This window comes from Silurus meridionalis, chromosome 8 (genome assembly GCF_014805685.1).
Source record: "Silurus meridionalis isolate SWU-2019-XX chromosome 8, ASM1480568v1, whole genome shotgun sequence".
Lineage (NCBI taxonomy): Eukaryota > Metazoa > Chordata > Actinopteri > Siluriformes > Siluridae > Silurus > Silurus meridionalis.
In genome coordinates, this window is record NC_060891.1 from 26,112,835 (window position 1) to 26,127,959 (window position 15,125).

A 15,125-nucleotide genomic window follows, 5' to 3' on the forward strand; every position below is an offset into this window, starting at 1 on the left:
GTTACTGAAGGTTGGGGTTTAAAGCCCCAGCATTGCCAAGCTGCAACTGTTGGACATTCAGCAAGGCCCTTAACCCTCTCAGCTTCAGGTGTGCTGGATCATGGCTGAGCCGGGGCTCTGACCTCATGTTCCGAACAAGCTGGGATATACGAGGAAAGAATTCCGTGTGGTATAACGTATATGTGACGAGTTGAAGCCTCTTTCTTTCTAATATAAGTTCATCCGGATTTTGAGTGACAATATGAATTCTGTTTATCTGGCTTTGTTTGAGGGGTCTGTCATCTCATTTAAAATAAGCTCTCTGTCTTTCTCCCACATCACTCCTTCTCTCGAGCTACAGCATATCCTGTAAATCATCACTGTTTGACCATGTGACATGCCAACTTTGTTACTTAATACTTACTCTTTCATTCTCTCCCTCTTTCTTTCTCTCTATCCGCACTGCCCCCGTGCGCTTGTACAACAGGAATGCTTAACAGTGGGGTGACAATCTTGTAGTCGATCATTCACACACACACACGAAAATGACATCAGTGGCTAGTCTGCATTGCTAGGATATTCTAGCCTGCCAAAGGCCACAAGTGAAATGTTGCACCCATAGGCCTCTTCTGTCATGTTGTCTCTTTGCATGCTGTCAATTTGAGAGGGTTAGCTTTTAATAAATAGGTAAGAGAAGAAGGAGGATCTGTTTACTCAGTTCTGAAGCCCAGGGAACAGTGAAGTGTCAGAGCAGGGGTCCTATTAAAGCAATGTTAGGCTTTTAGAGTCTGAGCTGTCAAACAAGGACATTTTAGACAGTTTTATATTTAATTATAAACATTTCCTGCATACTTCTTTGTTAGATCTTTGAAATGAGAGTAAAGTAGCGGCTTAGTGGTAAAGGCATCGACCTTTGTTTCCAAAAGTCATGCCTTCAAATCTCACCCACATTAAGCTTACTTTTCCAGTCACCAATTCTTGGGCCCCTGAGCAACGCCCTTAACTCCATAGCATTACAGCATTTGGCAGAAACCATTATCCAGAGTAACTTTTATCTTATTCATACAACTGAGCAGCTGTGGGGTTAAGGGCCTTGCTCAGGGACTCAGGAGTGGCAGCTTGGCGGTGCTGGGATTTAAACCCACAACCTTCAGATCCAAAGTCTAATGCCTTAGCCGCTCTGGATAAGGGCGTCTGCCTAATGCCATTAATGTAAAAAAATAAACACAATGTAGGGTTTTAATGTCCAGAAGAATCGGTAAACGACTGTCTATAATAAAAGCGCTTCTTTTCCTAATCACAAATTGATGTCATTTTGGAACTGTCTCATTGCACTAGTGCTTCTGATATAATCTCGTTTTTAGTATCATTTTCTGGTTTTCTCCATTGTCCTAAAACATTCTGGTAGGTAGCTTTGGTATGCTAAATGGTGCGTTGCACATGCTATCACGTCCAAAGTGTATTTCCAACATGCATCCAGTCCTGGGAGAGAACTCACCTCCACTCTGACTAGGATTTACTAATTACTAAGGATTAATGGATGAATGAATGAACAGTAGCTCAGTGGTTGAGATGTTGGTCTCCTAATTTAACTGCTCACATGAATGAATTAGATAAATCACTCTGGATAAGGGGGATCTGCCAAATGGCACAAATTTGTATTCAGTGAAACATAGTAAATGTAGCATGAATGAATGAATAAATAATTAATGAATGGATGGACAAAATAAGACCCAGTGGCTTGGCTTTCATTAGCGATTTTACATAAAAAGGTGCCCACATAGAGCATACACAACCAGGCATAACATTAAGTGAACATTTTGCTCTCAAAGTTGATGTTAGAAGCAGGAAAATGGGCAGGTATTAGGATTTGATTGAGTTTGACAAATTGTGACGTCTAGACATCTGGGTCAGAGGGTCTCCAAAACCGCAGCTCTTGTGGGATGTTCCTGGTCTGCAGTGGTCAGCATTTATCAAAAGTGCTCCAATGAAGGAACAGTGGTAAACCGGTGACAGGGTTGTGGGCGGCCGAGGATCATTGATGCACGTGAGGAGCGAAGGCTGGTCTATGTGGTCCAACAGACAGACGAGCTCCTGTAGTTTTTCAAACGAAAATATATTCATGTTGACATGGCCTTAACCATCTCTGCTCCAGGGGGTGCTGTATCATGGCTGACCTTGTGCTCTGACCCTAGTTTCTGAAGAAGCTGGGATAAGCAAGAAAAAAAACAAAAAACAAGAATTTTACTGTGCTGTAATTTATATGTGACAAATTAATGCAAGACAGGAAGAGACAGCTAGAGTGCCCAATGGCTCTAATGGAACTTGAGGGGCCCAAACAAGTCATGGTCTAAAGCAAGAGTCTGGAGCAGGTCACTAATGGCCTTCCAAACCCATTCAGAGAGATTTTCCTTGCTATGTTCTTTGGACACTGGCTCAGTCATTAGGGACAAAATTACAAGTATAAGGGACAAACCTATACATTCTTTTAGAACTTTTTTATCTCTGTAAAGCTGCTATTGGACAATGTCTGTCGTTGTTTTTCTTCTTCTTTCGGCTGCTCCCATTAGGGGTCGCCACAGCGGATCATCCGTCTCCATACCACCCTGTCCTCTACATCTGCCTCTTTTACATCAACTACCTGCATGTCTTCCCTCACCACATCCATAAACCTCCTCCTTGGCCTTCCTCTTTTCCTCTATCCTGGTGGCTCCATCCTCAGCATTCTCCTACAAATATAACTCATGTCCCTCCTCTGCACATGTCCAAACCATCTTAATCACACCTCCCTCACCTCGTCTCCAAAATGTCCTACATGCCCTGTCCCTCTAACAAACTCATTTCTAATCCTGTCCATCGTCGTCACTCCCAACCAATATCTCAACATCTTCAGCTCTGCTACCTCCAGCTCCACCTCCTGCCTTTTACTCAACGCCACTGTCTCTGACCCATACAACATCTCAGGTCTCACCACAGTCCTATAAACTTTCCCTTTCATTCTTGCAGATACCCTTCTATCACAAATCAAGACAATGTCCGTTGTTAAAAGCGCTATATAAATAAAAATGGATTGAATTGAACATTAAGAACTTCTTAATGTCTAAAATATATTCCCTGGAAACAAGTCAATCTTTGGTCTCAAAATGAGTGGCCCAGAGAGTGCACGTAATTAGTCCCTGGAGAAATACAATTTCTGTGTCTGGTATCTGGTGAACAAGAAGCCGTATTCCTGAAAAGCTTATGATGCCACTTAAATGGTAACTATTTTGATCTAGTAACTGGAATTTTACAAATCAGACGAAAACTAGAAACAAGTAGATAATGAATATAATTTTTTGTCCTTGTAAGTTTTATCCCTAATTACTGAGGGAAAAATCTTCCTGAGATGAAATGAGAAAGAAACCAGACTTAAAATGGAACAGGTCTTCATCAGGGTGACAACTGGATATTCATTTATTATGGTCGACTATTTACGAATAGACACTTGAGTACTAAAAAGAGTTTATGAAAATTGCAGCCTAATCAAAGTCCAAATGTATGTGGTATCTCAATGATTAATGCTCCCGGTTACTGAACAGAGGTTTGGGGGTTCGAGCTCTGGTATTATCAAGCCTCCACTCTTGGGGCCCTTGAGCACGTCCCTTAAACCTCAGTGCTCCAGGGGTGCTCTAGCCTGGCTGATTCTGCACTCTGACCCCCAGCTTCCTAACAATGCTGGAATATGTGAATATGCATTATTTTTGTTCACAGTTTTTAAGTTTAACCTTCCACTGTAAGCTCATGTATCTTTTGGATGTTCTTGTGGAATCATCCACAGCTGCAGAAGCCGGTTTCCAGAGTGGTATGAAGAGAACTCTATCCAGAGGTAGAGCATCAGGATGGATCAGGCAGGTCCAGAAAGAAGAAGGTTACAGAATCCTTTGTACCTCAGAAGCATGTTCAGCTGGACAGAGAAATGGTGAGAAACATGGATTATTCTGTAATTGTTTATAATATAGTTAATTTAGTTAAAAAACTGGCAAATTTGATTGGCTGTTTTTAGGGTCAAACCATTGTTCTGGTTGTGGTCAGACACGCAGTACACAACCGCATGGGTTTTATGCTGCTTGTCCAACCACACCGGAAAAATGGTTTGACCCCAAAAAACGACCAATCAAATTTGCTTCTTCTTTAAAAACTAAACAAGCAATGCAGGAAATGGTTAGAGACAAGACCAACGAGTTTGTTTTTCCTATTAGCTTAAGCAATACATACAGCCTGGACACACACTTTAGAGAAAGAGTAAGTCGGAGACAATCAGAAAAGGCGATCCGATTGGTGGGTTGATGGATTAAAGCTTCCTAATTTGCCTATTTTCCCCAGGTTTGTTAAACATAAGCATTAGATCATGACGTAATATCTCCACTTATTTATTGTAATGCAAAAGTCAGAGTCATTAGTGTAATAAGAAGTAATAAGGAGTGGTGTGCTCACAGCTTTGCATGTGTTCCAACAGAAGCAGCTGTTTGTCATGCGGCATCTTTGCATTGCATCACCCCAGCCTGTCCAAAAAAAGCCAGAGAGGGAGGACAACTCACTCTATACTATACCAAGCAATCACAAGGCTGCCTACTCAGGAAACTCACATCCCACTGGGATATACTGACAGGTCAATCAGAACTGATATAAAACTGCCACCATAAGTTACAAGCTACACTCATGGTACATAATGTCAGTGTTCTGAATTCAGTGTGGTTTTAAAAATCACTTTTTAAGCTCTAATTGCACTTTTCAGATGCAACATATTTTTTCCCACAACAGTAGACTTTCTATAGATATAATAAAAATATATTGTATTGCGACAAAAACCAGCCATTTTCAAACTCACAGAACTTTTTTTGTTAGGGTGATACATAACTTTTCTTTATGTTCAAAACCACAAAGTTTTAAACCTTTAACTTGCTTACGCAGCAAAAAGCGCAGATCTGGCAAGAATGCTATTATTGTCATTGGAGGTAAAACAAACTCTCGGGGCCCCTGAGCAATGTCCCATCTGTGCTCCAGGGGAGCTGTATCACGGCTGACCCTGCGCTCTGACCCCAGCTTCCTAACATCACTGGGATATGCGAAGAAAGAACTTGTGCTGTAATGCACATGTGGCAAGTAAAAAGGACCTTCCTTTTGTTTCTTTATTTTATAGACACTCCTCAGGCTGTTGTAGATCCTGGTGGTGAAACTTCAAATAGAGGAATGGAGGCATGGTTTCAAAGAGTAACGCAAAACAAATACAATTGTCCAACATAATTAAAAGAGATAAAACTTTGGGGACTGAGGGACTGGGATTAGGGGGCTCCTTTAAATAATGATGATTCTATACACATGCAACAATTCCACCAAATTCAATGTAGCTTTGAGGTCACTACCGGACTACAAATCCATTTCCTATCAGACAACATGGCCGCCCTGGACTCCTAACCCACGTTTACACATATTTACTGATCAGACTGACTAAATGCTTAGTTGACTTGGTTCTCTGCCTTTGTTCTTTGTTTTGATTTTCCTTGCATTTTGGTTTTACGTTTTGCCTGGTTTGTGTCATTTGCTGATCGCCCACACTTGATTTACATTTACGGTATTGGATGACAATTTGTATTTAACTCCCTGTTTATTGGATGAGCATAATCTTAATTTGCATTTACATCCGCCATTACATTGCTCATTACATGACAGCAGGAAAGAAAATATGACACAAGGGTCACATTGAGTTCAAATCACTTCCTCATTTATCCTCAAACTTCCTTCAAAAACACATGAAAAATAAAGAAATATCAGAGACACATCAGAGACATAGCGCCTCACCTAACAACAAGGGCTGAAATTCTGCAAACGTTCTGCATCGTCCTCTTAACGTTCTTCAATGCTCGTCAGACAACTTGGCACGTAGCTGTACTTCTCAAATGCATAGAACTATTTTAAAGCAATTGAATTTGAGCTTTAAGTAGAAATCAGAGAGGAAAAGAAAATTGTCCACCATTATCCACCATTTAGTAGTTCTAATATCAGGATTTTTTTTTTTTTTGTCTGCAATCCAAAACTAAAAAGTTTGCTCAAACTGATGTCTGACATTACGCTAGCGAATGTGCAGGTTGTGAGTTTGGATCCGAAGAATTCTTTGCTCTGCTCTTGGTATTTTCAGGGTTGGTGACATGTTCTTCACACCCACGTGATTTTTTTTGGAGAATGACGCAACTCAGGACCTTGGAATTATAAGGTTCTGGCTTTTTTCCCCACTTCTTCTTTAAAAAGAAAAAAAGATATATACATACACAGTATGGACAAAAGTATTGCCATCTGACTTTTCCATCCATATGCGGTTCTTCCACATACTGTCTTTGGATTCGGTAGCATTACATTTTGAATTTAGGAGACCCAACCTGTTCCAGTATGACAATACCTATAAAGAAACCATCGGTTTGACTGGAAGACCTATTGAGTACCTTTAAGAAGAATGTGAACACTGACTGCACTCCAGACCTTCTCACCTCATCTACATCAGCACCTGACTTTACTAACACCCCTGTGTCTTAAATGAAATGTCCACAAATCTCAACAAGCACACTCCAGTGCAAAATCAGCAAAATCCAGTGTAACATCTTCCCAGAAGATGTGATTAAGCAATGGATTGATTGAGGAACCCAGCTTGATTTTTAGGTCTGGGCAATGACCTAATGACCTGTTCAGCACTGCAGCTTCCACAGTCTCCTTCTGGACTGTTTACTTTAACAATATAAGAATGGTATGTAGTTGATATAGTGGTGTCTGATGTGTGTTTGTGAGCAGAATGTTCCTCCTTACAGACTTTAACTAAGTGTAGCAGACCAGAGATGCATGAACCCCCTTGTTTAAAAGCCCACCTCTTCTTTAAAAACACACCCCTGTATGGCTGTGATTGGCCAGAAGCAAATGATGGACATCCCTCAAGAAGGGAGAGGGTTGGTTCCAAGTCTGTGTGTCTTCAAGCCGGACTGCATCACCTGGAAGCCAGGGCAAAAAAATAAATAAATAAATAAAAAGAAAGAAAGAAAGTAAGAAAGGCGCAGAGAAACCGGGAAGGCTGTACGGATCTACCAGGTTTAGTCGATTAAACCTGGGATCGAGGGAAGGCAGGAGAGGCAGATCAGAGCTTTCGCCTCGGGCGGCGTTTATCATGAGTTGCCCGGACGTGATGCGCCCGCTTTACGGTCATTACGCACCACACGCACCTGGAGCCGCCGCGTTTCTGAGCAATTTCCCGGTGAGTATTTGTGCACTTCTGCTGACTCTAAATCATTTGGAAATTCGCTGGCGTGTATAGTTCTTTTGTTTTTTTAAACAAGGTTGCTTGTCCAAGTGCGCACCATAGAAACCACCAAAAGCGCACGATTTGCGCCTTTACGCATTTGTTTTTTTGTTGTTGCGCAATATAGGTTTCATTCATATTCTGTGTTGTGCAAAATACTATACGTTCAGAACACAAAAAAAAAAGCACTGCTTAGGTGTCAGTCATGCACACATGCACATTGATGGGTTTGGCTATTACGACATGGTTTGGCAAAGGCTCTCTCCCATTCAACCCTCTCCCAGACTCCCACTCGTGTCAGCAGTCCAGCGTCTCGGCACAGGAACCTAATGGACGCCTCTGGATCAGAGGAGGTCCCAGTTATAGGAGGGAACCTAGTGACAGGGAGTCTGTCCTCGTCTGCGTACTCATCGGCTGGACAGAAGGAGAAACAGGTTGGGGAAGCTGAGTACCTGAGCTCTCGATGCGTCCTTTTTACCTACTACCAAGGGGACATCAGCAGTGTGGTGGACGAGCACTTCTCCAGAGCTCTCAGCACCTGTACTGCCATGGAGAGCAAGAGGAGAGCCAACCAGCCGAGCACAGGTGAGCATTGAGATGAAATATAAATGTTTCCCAAACATTTCTAACAAACAGAATTGTGTTTAGGCCTTAACTGTGTAAATTTTGGTTTGAAGACACCTGTGTTTGCTAAAGGAGTCCAGGAACGTATATTTAACTCGTTTATTGAACGTGTTTCATTCTGGAGGATTACAGCAGTTCTCCAGTTTGCACTGCTGGACCTCAAATCCTTCCTTGCATATGAGCCGAATCCCAAATTGTGCAATTGTGCACACGCTCATGCATGGAGGACAATCACTGATCCCTCTTTGACCCCTGGGTATTGGCCATTACGACAGTACCACTGCTATTGTCTCTCGTTCTCTGTTCGAGAGACCATGGAAATGGTATTGTCCACCGTCGTAACCGATTCTGTCGCTCTCATCTGCCTTCTCCGCTCTACTCTTTCAATGTGACTTCCTGCCTCCCAACAGATACTATGTTTAAATTTGGTGGTAAGCTCCGAGGCTCGAGGCTGTATCGGCTTCAAACAGCTCAGTCGGGCCGAGCTATCCCCTCGCTGAGATTTATGGCTGACGCTCCCTGCTCTGAATCAGACGACATCACCGGTGTCTTTTTTCGGAAGAATTCTAAATATAAATGTAATGGCTAAAAACATAAAATGCCCCCTGACATTCTACAAGGGCTGACAGGAGGCTAGCGAAAACAACTGGTAGACACGAATAGAGAGGGGGCAGCAAAAGAAGAGGAGAGGTGCTATATAGGAATGGTGGGGGGGGTTGTTGGGTTGTACTCAACTTAAGAGTGAGAGATTTCATCACAGGAGGTGATTTAACGTCCTTGTCCTTGCTCCGTATTGCAACCGTATTGAAACTGCTACCTTATATAGTTCAAGCTCTATGTAAAGAAGGAGGACAACCCCTTGTCTCTCCATACTTTTGGTATACTTCCTACCTTCTGTCCTCACTCTTACTTTTTCCAGGCATTCATGTGGTGTCTGACGGTGTCACGTTCCCCCGTCACCGCAATCCCTCTCTGTTTGTTTCCCCCGATCTATTATAAGATCCTTTTGAGGTACATGCAACACCGTATGATCCAACCCGACAGAAATGAGGTGCAATCATGTGACCTGCATGACTTCATTGAGAAGCCTAATGCTACTGACCGTCAGCTGCCTGGCTGAACCCCCCCGTCTGCTGTGTTCTCGTAATGAAATCCATACTTTACTGATAAAGCGATTTATGGAGATTCTGGTGCTTCGTTTATACAAAAGTGTATACATTTCTAAAAAAAAATCAGGATGGATCTTATTTTAAGAATAAAATACTATGCAAGAGCAGAAGATTATTCTGATTGTTTGAAGATACTTACTTAGTAAAGCTTTGAGTTAATGATATTGTACCTGCATATTAACCTTAATTACCATCAAAGACATCATTCGAGGCCTTGTATTGGTTAAGACTTTTATTTTAGCGGTAATAACTGGGATTAAGGTAAAAAAAAAATATATAAAAAAATGCTCGATAATCGCACTTAAGGCTTGTTCGTTAGTATTATTTATTCCAAATGCTTGATTTACAAAAACACCAATTTATTGGTGTTTATTTACAACCTAATAACAAATGATAAAAGACTCTATACGATTTTTATTTTTATGAGAACGTGTTTTTGCGAAATATCTTTCAAAATGCACTCAATAATGTTTTACTCTGCAATGAGTTTCAGTATTTTGAGAAGAAGCTCATGTTTTTTGCACTGTAACTACTGCGTGTTACAAGAAAGTCTTCATTTAAATAAATAATTGACTGTGTGTAAGTGTGATTCTGATTTTAGTAGTGATCTGGTTTTTAGTTTAAATGCTCGGTGTCATTTCAAGACAGAATTAGATCATGATGGAGATACTGAAATTACGAGGAATTCTCTCGTTTTAGTAGCTCTGGTTTTAAGATCTTTTTATACAAATTGAAGAAAAGCAACCTGTTTAAAAAGATGATTGTTTTTTTATGCTAGTTTTAAGTTTAAATCGACTGCTTGGAAGTGTTAAGTGTTTTAATTTTCATTTTAAGACTTTTTTGTTCTTTTTTTTAAAGCCTAGATATGTTTCCTTATTTCAAGAAATCTCACTAAGTGTAATTATCTTACAGCACTGGCAGATTATTTGACTTGTTTCTACCCTGTATCCTTTTAAATCGTGCATTTATTTCTTATATTTAGACGCTTATTTTTTGCAGTGTCAGGATTGGAAAATGTGGCAATGTTGCACAGATATCGAGGTTATACCTCCTGTTATACGCCATCCAAATCAGCAGATCTGAAAAGAGTAATAAAATATTCTACTCAAGTAAAAGATTACTTTACTTTATTTTTACTTTTGTTACTTAAGTATATTTAAAGTTACTGGTCCAAAAATCTACTCAAGTAAAAAAAGAGTTTCTTTATAAATAAAAATATCTAAAAAAAGACAATTCGATATAAACCTCAAACTAGATTTTAATTAAGGGAACGCCTTTAAAGAAAGAAAGAAAAACATTAAAGTTCATGACTTGAGTCTATGTGAATTCTGCACTTTTGCAGCGAAAAAACAAAAAATAAAATCAAGTATTAAATGTAAAAAAAAAAAATTACACATTAGTGACATTATTTTTTCTTCCATTTGTATTATTTTTCAGTTTCTCAGTAACGGATGTGGTTTAAAATGCAGTTAAGTGCAATACTTTAAACAAATAATACTTAAGTAAAAGTAAAATTACAGATTTAAAAACACTGAACCAATGATTTTGATTCATGTCTGTACCTTTGGCTTTCCCTCCGGTAAAACTGAAATTCTTTCTCTGTCGCCGTCTCTTTGTTTAGAACCAACATCTCCAAACAGTCGGAGAAACTTCCCTCCATCCTTCTGGGACAGTAATTACCTGTCACCTCCCAGTAGACCTCATTGTGACCCAACAGGGACACCGGCGTACTCCGTGGACCCCTACGCTCAAGCTTTACATGCCGGTTTACCTCATCCCCATCCTCACGCGCACCCCTCTGATTCTTGGGGATACACCCAAAGTCAGGTGTATGGACCCCCGCGGTCCCTCCACGAACTCTACTCGGCGCCGGGGTTGGAGGCGCATTATAACCCCCTGCTCATGCCTGCTGTCCGGCCACCCCATTTGCCCCCCAGCCTGCCAGGCCATTATGATGTAGCAAAACTGGAACCTACACCCACGTGGCCTGGACTGATACCACCAGGAGACATGGCACTTGCTCTGAATATGGACCCAGGTAAGAGCAGTTCACATTGGGCTTCGGAGATTAGGTTCTGGAATTGTCTTGTGAATACTTCAGCTACACTATATGGGCAAAAGTATTGGAACACCTGACTTCTTCATGCGCCATATGTGCTTCTTCCCCAAATCTGCTCCAGCATGACAAAGTGCACAAAGGTGGTTCCATGAAGATATGCTTTACACGGGTTTGGAGTGAAATATCTCCTCCTATAGTGCTCCAAACCCTATTGAACACCTGTAGACCTCCTCACCTCAGTTACCTGATTTTACTAACACCCTTGTGCTTGAATGAATCTTTACAAATCTTCACACAATCTAGTGGATCATCATCATTTCAGAAGAGTGGAGGTTATTGGTTTCGGACGCGGAAACATGAGCTTATCCCTTTACTTTAACTACGAGACCCAAACCTGCTCCAGCATGACACAAAGTGCACAAAGTCATCTCCCTGAAGATATGCTTTCCATAGGTTGGAGTGGAAGATCTCGTGCTGCAGAGCAACTCATTTGACCACCTTTGGAATGAATGTGAACACTTGACTGAACCCCAGGAACCTCCTCAGCTACATTAGTACACCATTATGGCTGCATGAGTGTTCACAAATCTCCACAAAATTTAGTGGAACATCTTCCCAGAGGGGTGGAGGGTATTTTAAGAGAAAATGGGCGCTAAATGTGGAATGGGATGTTCAAAAAGAAGCACATAACAATCTCATGGTCAGGTGACAGACTTTTCTCTATACAGTGTCTATCACTTATTGGTCTCAACTAGAAATCCTGACCAGGCAGTTACTAAGGATGCTGGAAAATTCACACCGTGTCACTTCGCTGTCTTGTGTGTTTGATATTTGGTTGCTGACATTTCTGTTGCATCTTGTCAGATCTTGGCAGTCCGATACCCTGTACAGTTTTATTGGTGGAAAAGAGATTGAGTGGTGCACCTCGTTTTCGTATCTATATTTATATCTCTTTAAGTCCCATCTGTTCATTATGAATAATGTTTTTTTATATACAGTTACATCCCCATTAGTGTCACTGGAAGCAAGACAATTAGGACAATAAGGTTTTGATGTGCTTCTTTTTTGAACCTCCCATTCCATGTTTAGTCTCCATTTACCCTTATAATACCCTCCACTCTTCTGGGAGGATGTTCCACTAGATTTTATGGAGATTTGTGGAGATTCATTCAGCTACAAGGGTGTTAGTCAGGTACTGATGTCGGTGAGGTGATGAGGTTCCTGGGGTGCAGTCAGCATTCACATTTATTAAATCAACAGGGTTTGGAGCTCTATAGCAGGAGATCTTCTACTCCAAACCATTAGAAGCATATTTTATTGGAGCTGGGGTAATGTCATGGTGAACAGCTTTCAGGTCCTGTTGTCCAAGTAAAGGGAAAATTTCATGCTAATAAATCCAAAGATTCAAAATCTAAGATTACAAGATTAATGTGGTAGCAATATGAAAATAGAGTCGTAATATTTTGAGAATAAAGTCAAACTCGCAAGAATACAGTGGTAGCAATACGAGAATCAAGTTGGAATTACAAGAATAGTTTTATTTTAGGAATGAAGTCGTAGCAGTATGAGAATCAAGTTGAAATTATGAAAATAAAGTCGTAATATTTTGAGAATAAAGTCAAATTAGCTAAATATAGTGGTAGCAATACGAGAATCAAGTTGAAATTACGAGCATAATGTCTTAATATTTTTAGAATAAAGTCGTAGCAGTACGAGAATCAAGTTGGAATTACGAGAATAAAGTCGTAATATTTTGAGAATAAAGTCGGAGCATTACAAGAATCAAGTTGGAATTACGAGAGAAAAGTGTCGAGCGTGATGGTGTTCGACTTCAACAGGGTCGATTTCTTTGATCATTATTATTGCTGATGCACTAAAAGACAAAGAATTTCCTTATTGCTAAATCCGAACTTAAAGTAAGATTTATTCACATTTTCCAAATACATTTTATGTGAAACGGCGAAACGTTACTCACAATTCTGTGATTTTTCTCAAAATATCACATTACCATCTCGCATTGCTACGACTTTTTCTCAAAATATTACCACTTTTTCAAACATTTTGACTTTATACTCAATTTTGATTTTATTCTCGTAATTTCGACTTTATTCTCATTTTGCTGTGAAGATTTTCAAAATATTTTGACTTCTCGTAATTTTGACTTTATTCTTTTACTGCGACGACTTTTTTCTCGAAACCTCATGGCTTTATCTCGTAATTTTGACTATATTCTTGTAATTTCGACTTTATTCTCGTATAGCTATGACTTTATTCTCCTATTGCTACAATTTTATTCTCGTATAGCTTTTACTAATTTTATTCTCAAAATATTTCGACTTTAATCTCGTAGTTACGACTTTATTCACGTCCTGCTATGACTTTTTGTGCAAAATATTTCGACTTTTTCTCCTTTTGCTATGACTTTATCCTCATAATTTAGCATTTCTTTAAAATATTTTTTAACGTGGCACTAAAACGCCATCGTACTACACAATTGCGTGCCTCCAAACTCCATGCTATCAGTTTGGAGATGGCTTGAAAAGTCAGGTGCCCCAATTTGTCCATATAGTAGATGATGTAGCATGAGTTCTAGAGCTAGATCTAAAAACAAAAATAGTAATAAATTGGGAAATGATCAGATTTAAGATTATTAGAGTGTCAGGAACCTTTTTTGGGTCTAAAAACCCTTAATTAATTTAAATTATTATTACATTTATTTAAATTATGACTATAACCTGAATGTTTGATCTCATTTCATCTACCATCGATGTCGTTTTATTTGCTATTAACCACCACGAGAACATAATGAAGAACAGGTCTGAAACCAGCTCGAGCTAGTGTTTTGTGCTCATTGTCGCCAGCATCCATGGAGACCCGTGTCTTCCTGTATCCTTATTGTCTTGTCTTTTGTGCCCCGTGTCCGCTTTGCGCTCCAGGGCTGCAGTCACATAAGAAAGGGAAGGAGCTCTACTGGTTTTAACGACCATCGCGATCATCAACTCGTCCAATTAAAGCTCTGGAGAGCTGAAGAGCGACCCCCATTGTCACCGAGCTCCTCTCTATCTCACCCCCTCGGCCTTGCCAGGTTCATCTGTGCACCATGGAGATAAAAAGAGGATGGAGAGACAACAGAAGGAAAACGAGAGGGATCCAAAGCTTTGTGCATCTGTCTTTCCCCTCTAATCCAGCCATTCTCTGTATATTCGTTTTGCAGAATCTCTTCTGTGTGTGTTTTTTCTTTCTTTTTTTAATGCGTGTGTGTGTGTGTGTGTGTGTGGTCTAATAAAAAGGACGGTCACTTGACTTGAGAGGCTTGAGAGAGCGCACAATGGCGATGCAGGATGGAAAGAATTGAGAAAGAATTAACAAGCGTGAAATGAATAAAGGATGAAGCAAGTTTTTTTTTTTCCTATTAATTGAATTTGTTATTAAATTTGAATGTCATATTTTTTTTTTCCATTCGAAAGGCCAGTGATTTGTAGACGTGTACGTACAATACAGAGACCTTTCACACTAAAGTACACTATACAGACAAAAGTATTGGGACACCTGATTTTCTCAGTCATACGCGGTTCCTCCTCTATATCAGTACCCGACTTTACTAACACCCTTGTGGCTGAAAGAATCTCACAAAATCATGTGGAACATCTTCCCAGAAGAGTGGGGCTTATTATAAGAGCAAACGAGGACTAAATGTGGAATGGGATGTTCCAAAAACGCACAAACCGACCCTATGGTCAGGTGTCTACAAACCTTTATCCCTATAGTGACGTGTTAGTTGGGAAATTATGTATATAGAATTTGTTTGTATTCATGTATGTTTGTATAGGACAATTTTTCATGTATAATTATTGACTGTCTATGAATTCACATGTTTTATTTTATTTGTTTTGCTGTTAAATGTTTTTTTTTTTCATTAGTCATTTATGATTTCATGTTCCTGGAATATTTTTCATGATTTTTTATGCAGGATAAA

General features: G+C 40.0%; 1 protein-coding gene across 1 annotated transcript; it reads left to right on the forward strand.

Annotated features, from left to right (window-relative positions):
• Positions 1-6,977: 6,977 nt before the first annotated feature.
• On the forward strand, positions 6,978-14,439 carry vgll2b (vestigial-like family member 2b). Its single transcript, XM_046856102.1, has 4 exons — positions 6,978-7,252; positions 7,582-7,882; positions 10,712-11,128; positions 14,086-14,439. Exons 1-4 carry the CDS (start codon positions 7,166-7,168, stop codon positions 14,127-14,129), a joined length of 849 nt encoding a protein of 282 aa, XP_046712058.1. The 5' UTR covers positions 6,978-7,165; the 3' UTR covers positions 14,130-14,439.
• Positions 14,440-15,125: the final 686 nt, after the last annotated feature.

Excerpts from the sequence above, each read along its gene's own strand:
- vgll2b (XM_046856102.1), top strand. The coding sequence starts at position 7,166 with ATGAGTTGCCCGGACGTGATGCGCCCGCTTTACGGTCATTACGCACCA. Across the intron at positions 7,253-7,581 it reads CGTTTCTGAGCAATTTCCCG|ACTCCCACTCGTGTCAGCAG; the intron begins GTGAGTATTTGT and ends ACCCTCTCCCAG. Across the intron at positions 11,129-14,085 it reads TGCTCTGAATATGGACCCAG|GGCTGCAGTCACATAAGAAA; the intron begins GTAAGAGCAGTT and ends TTTGCGCTCCAG.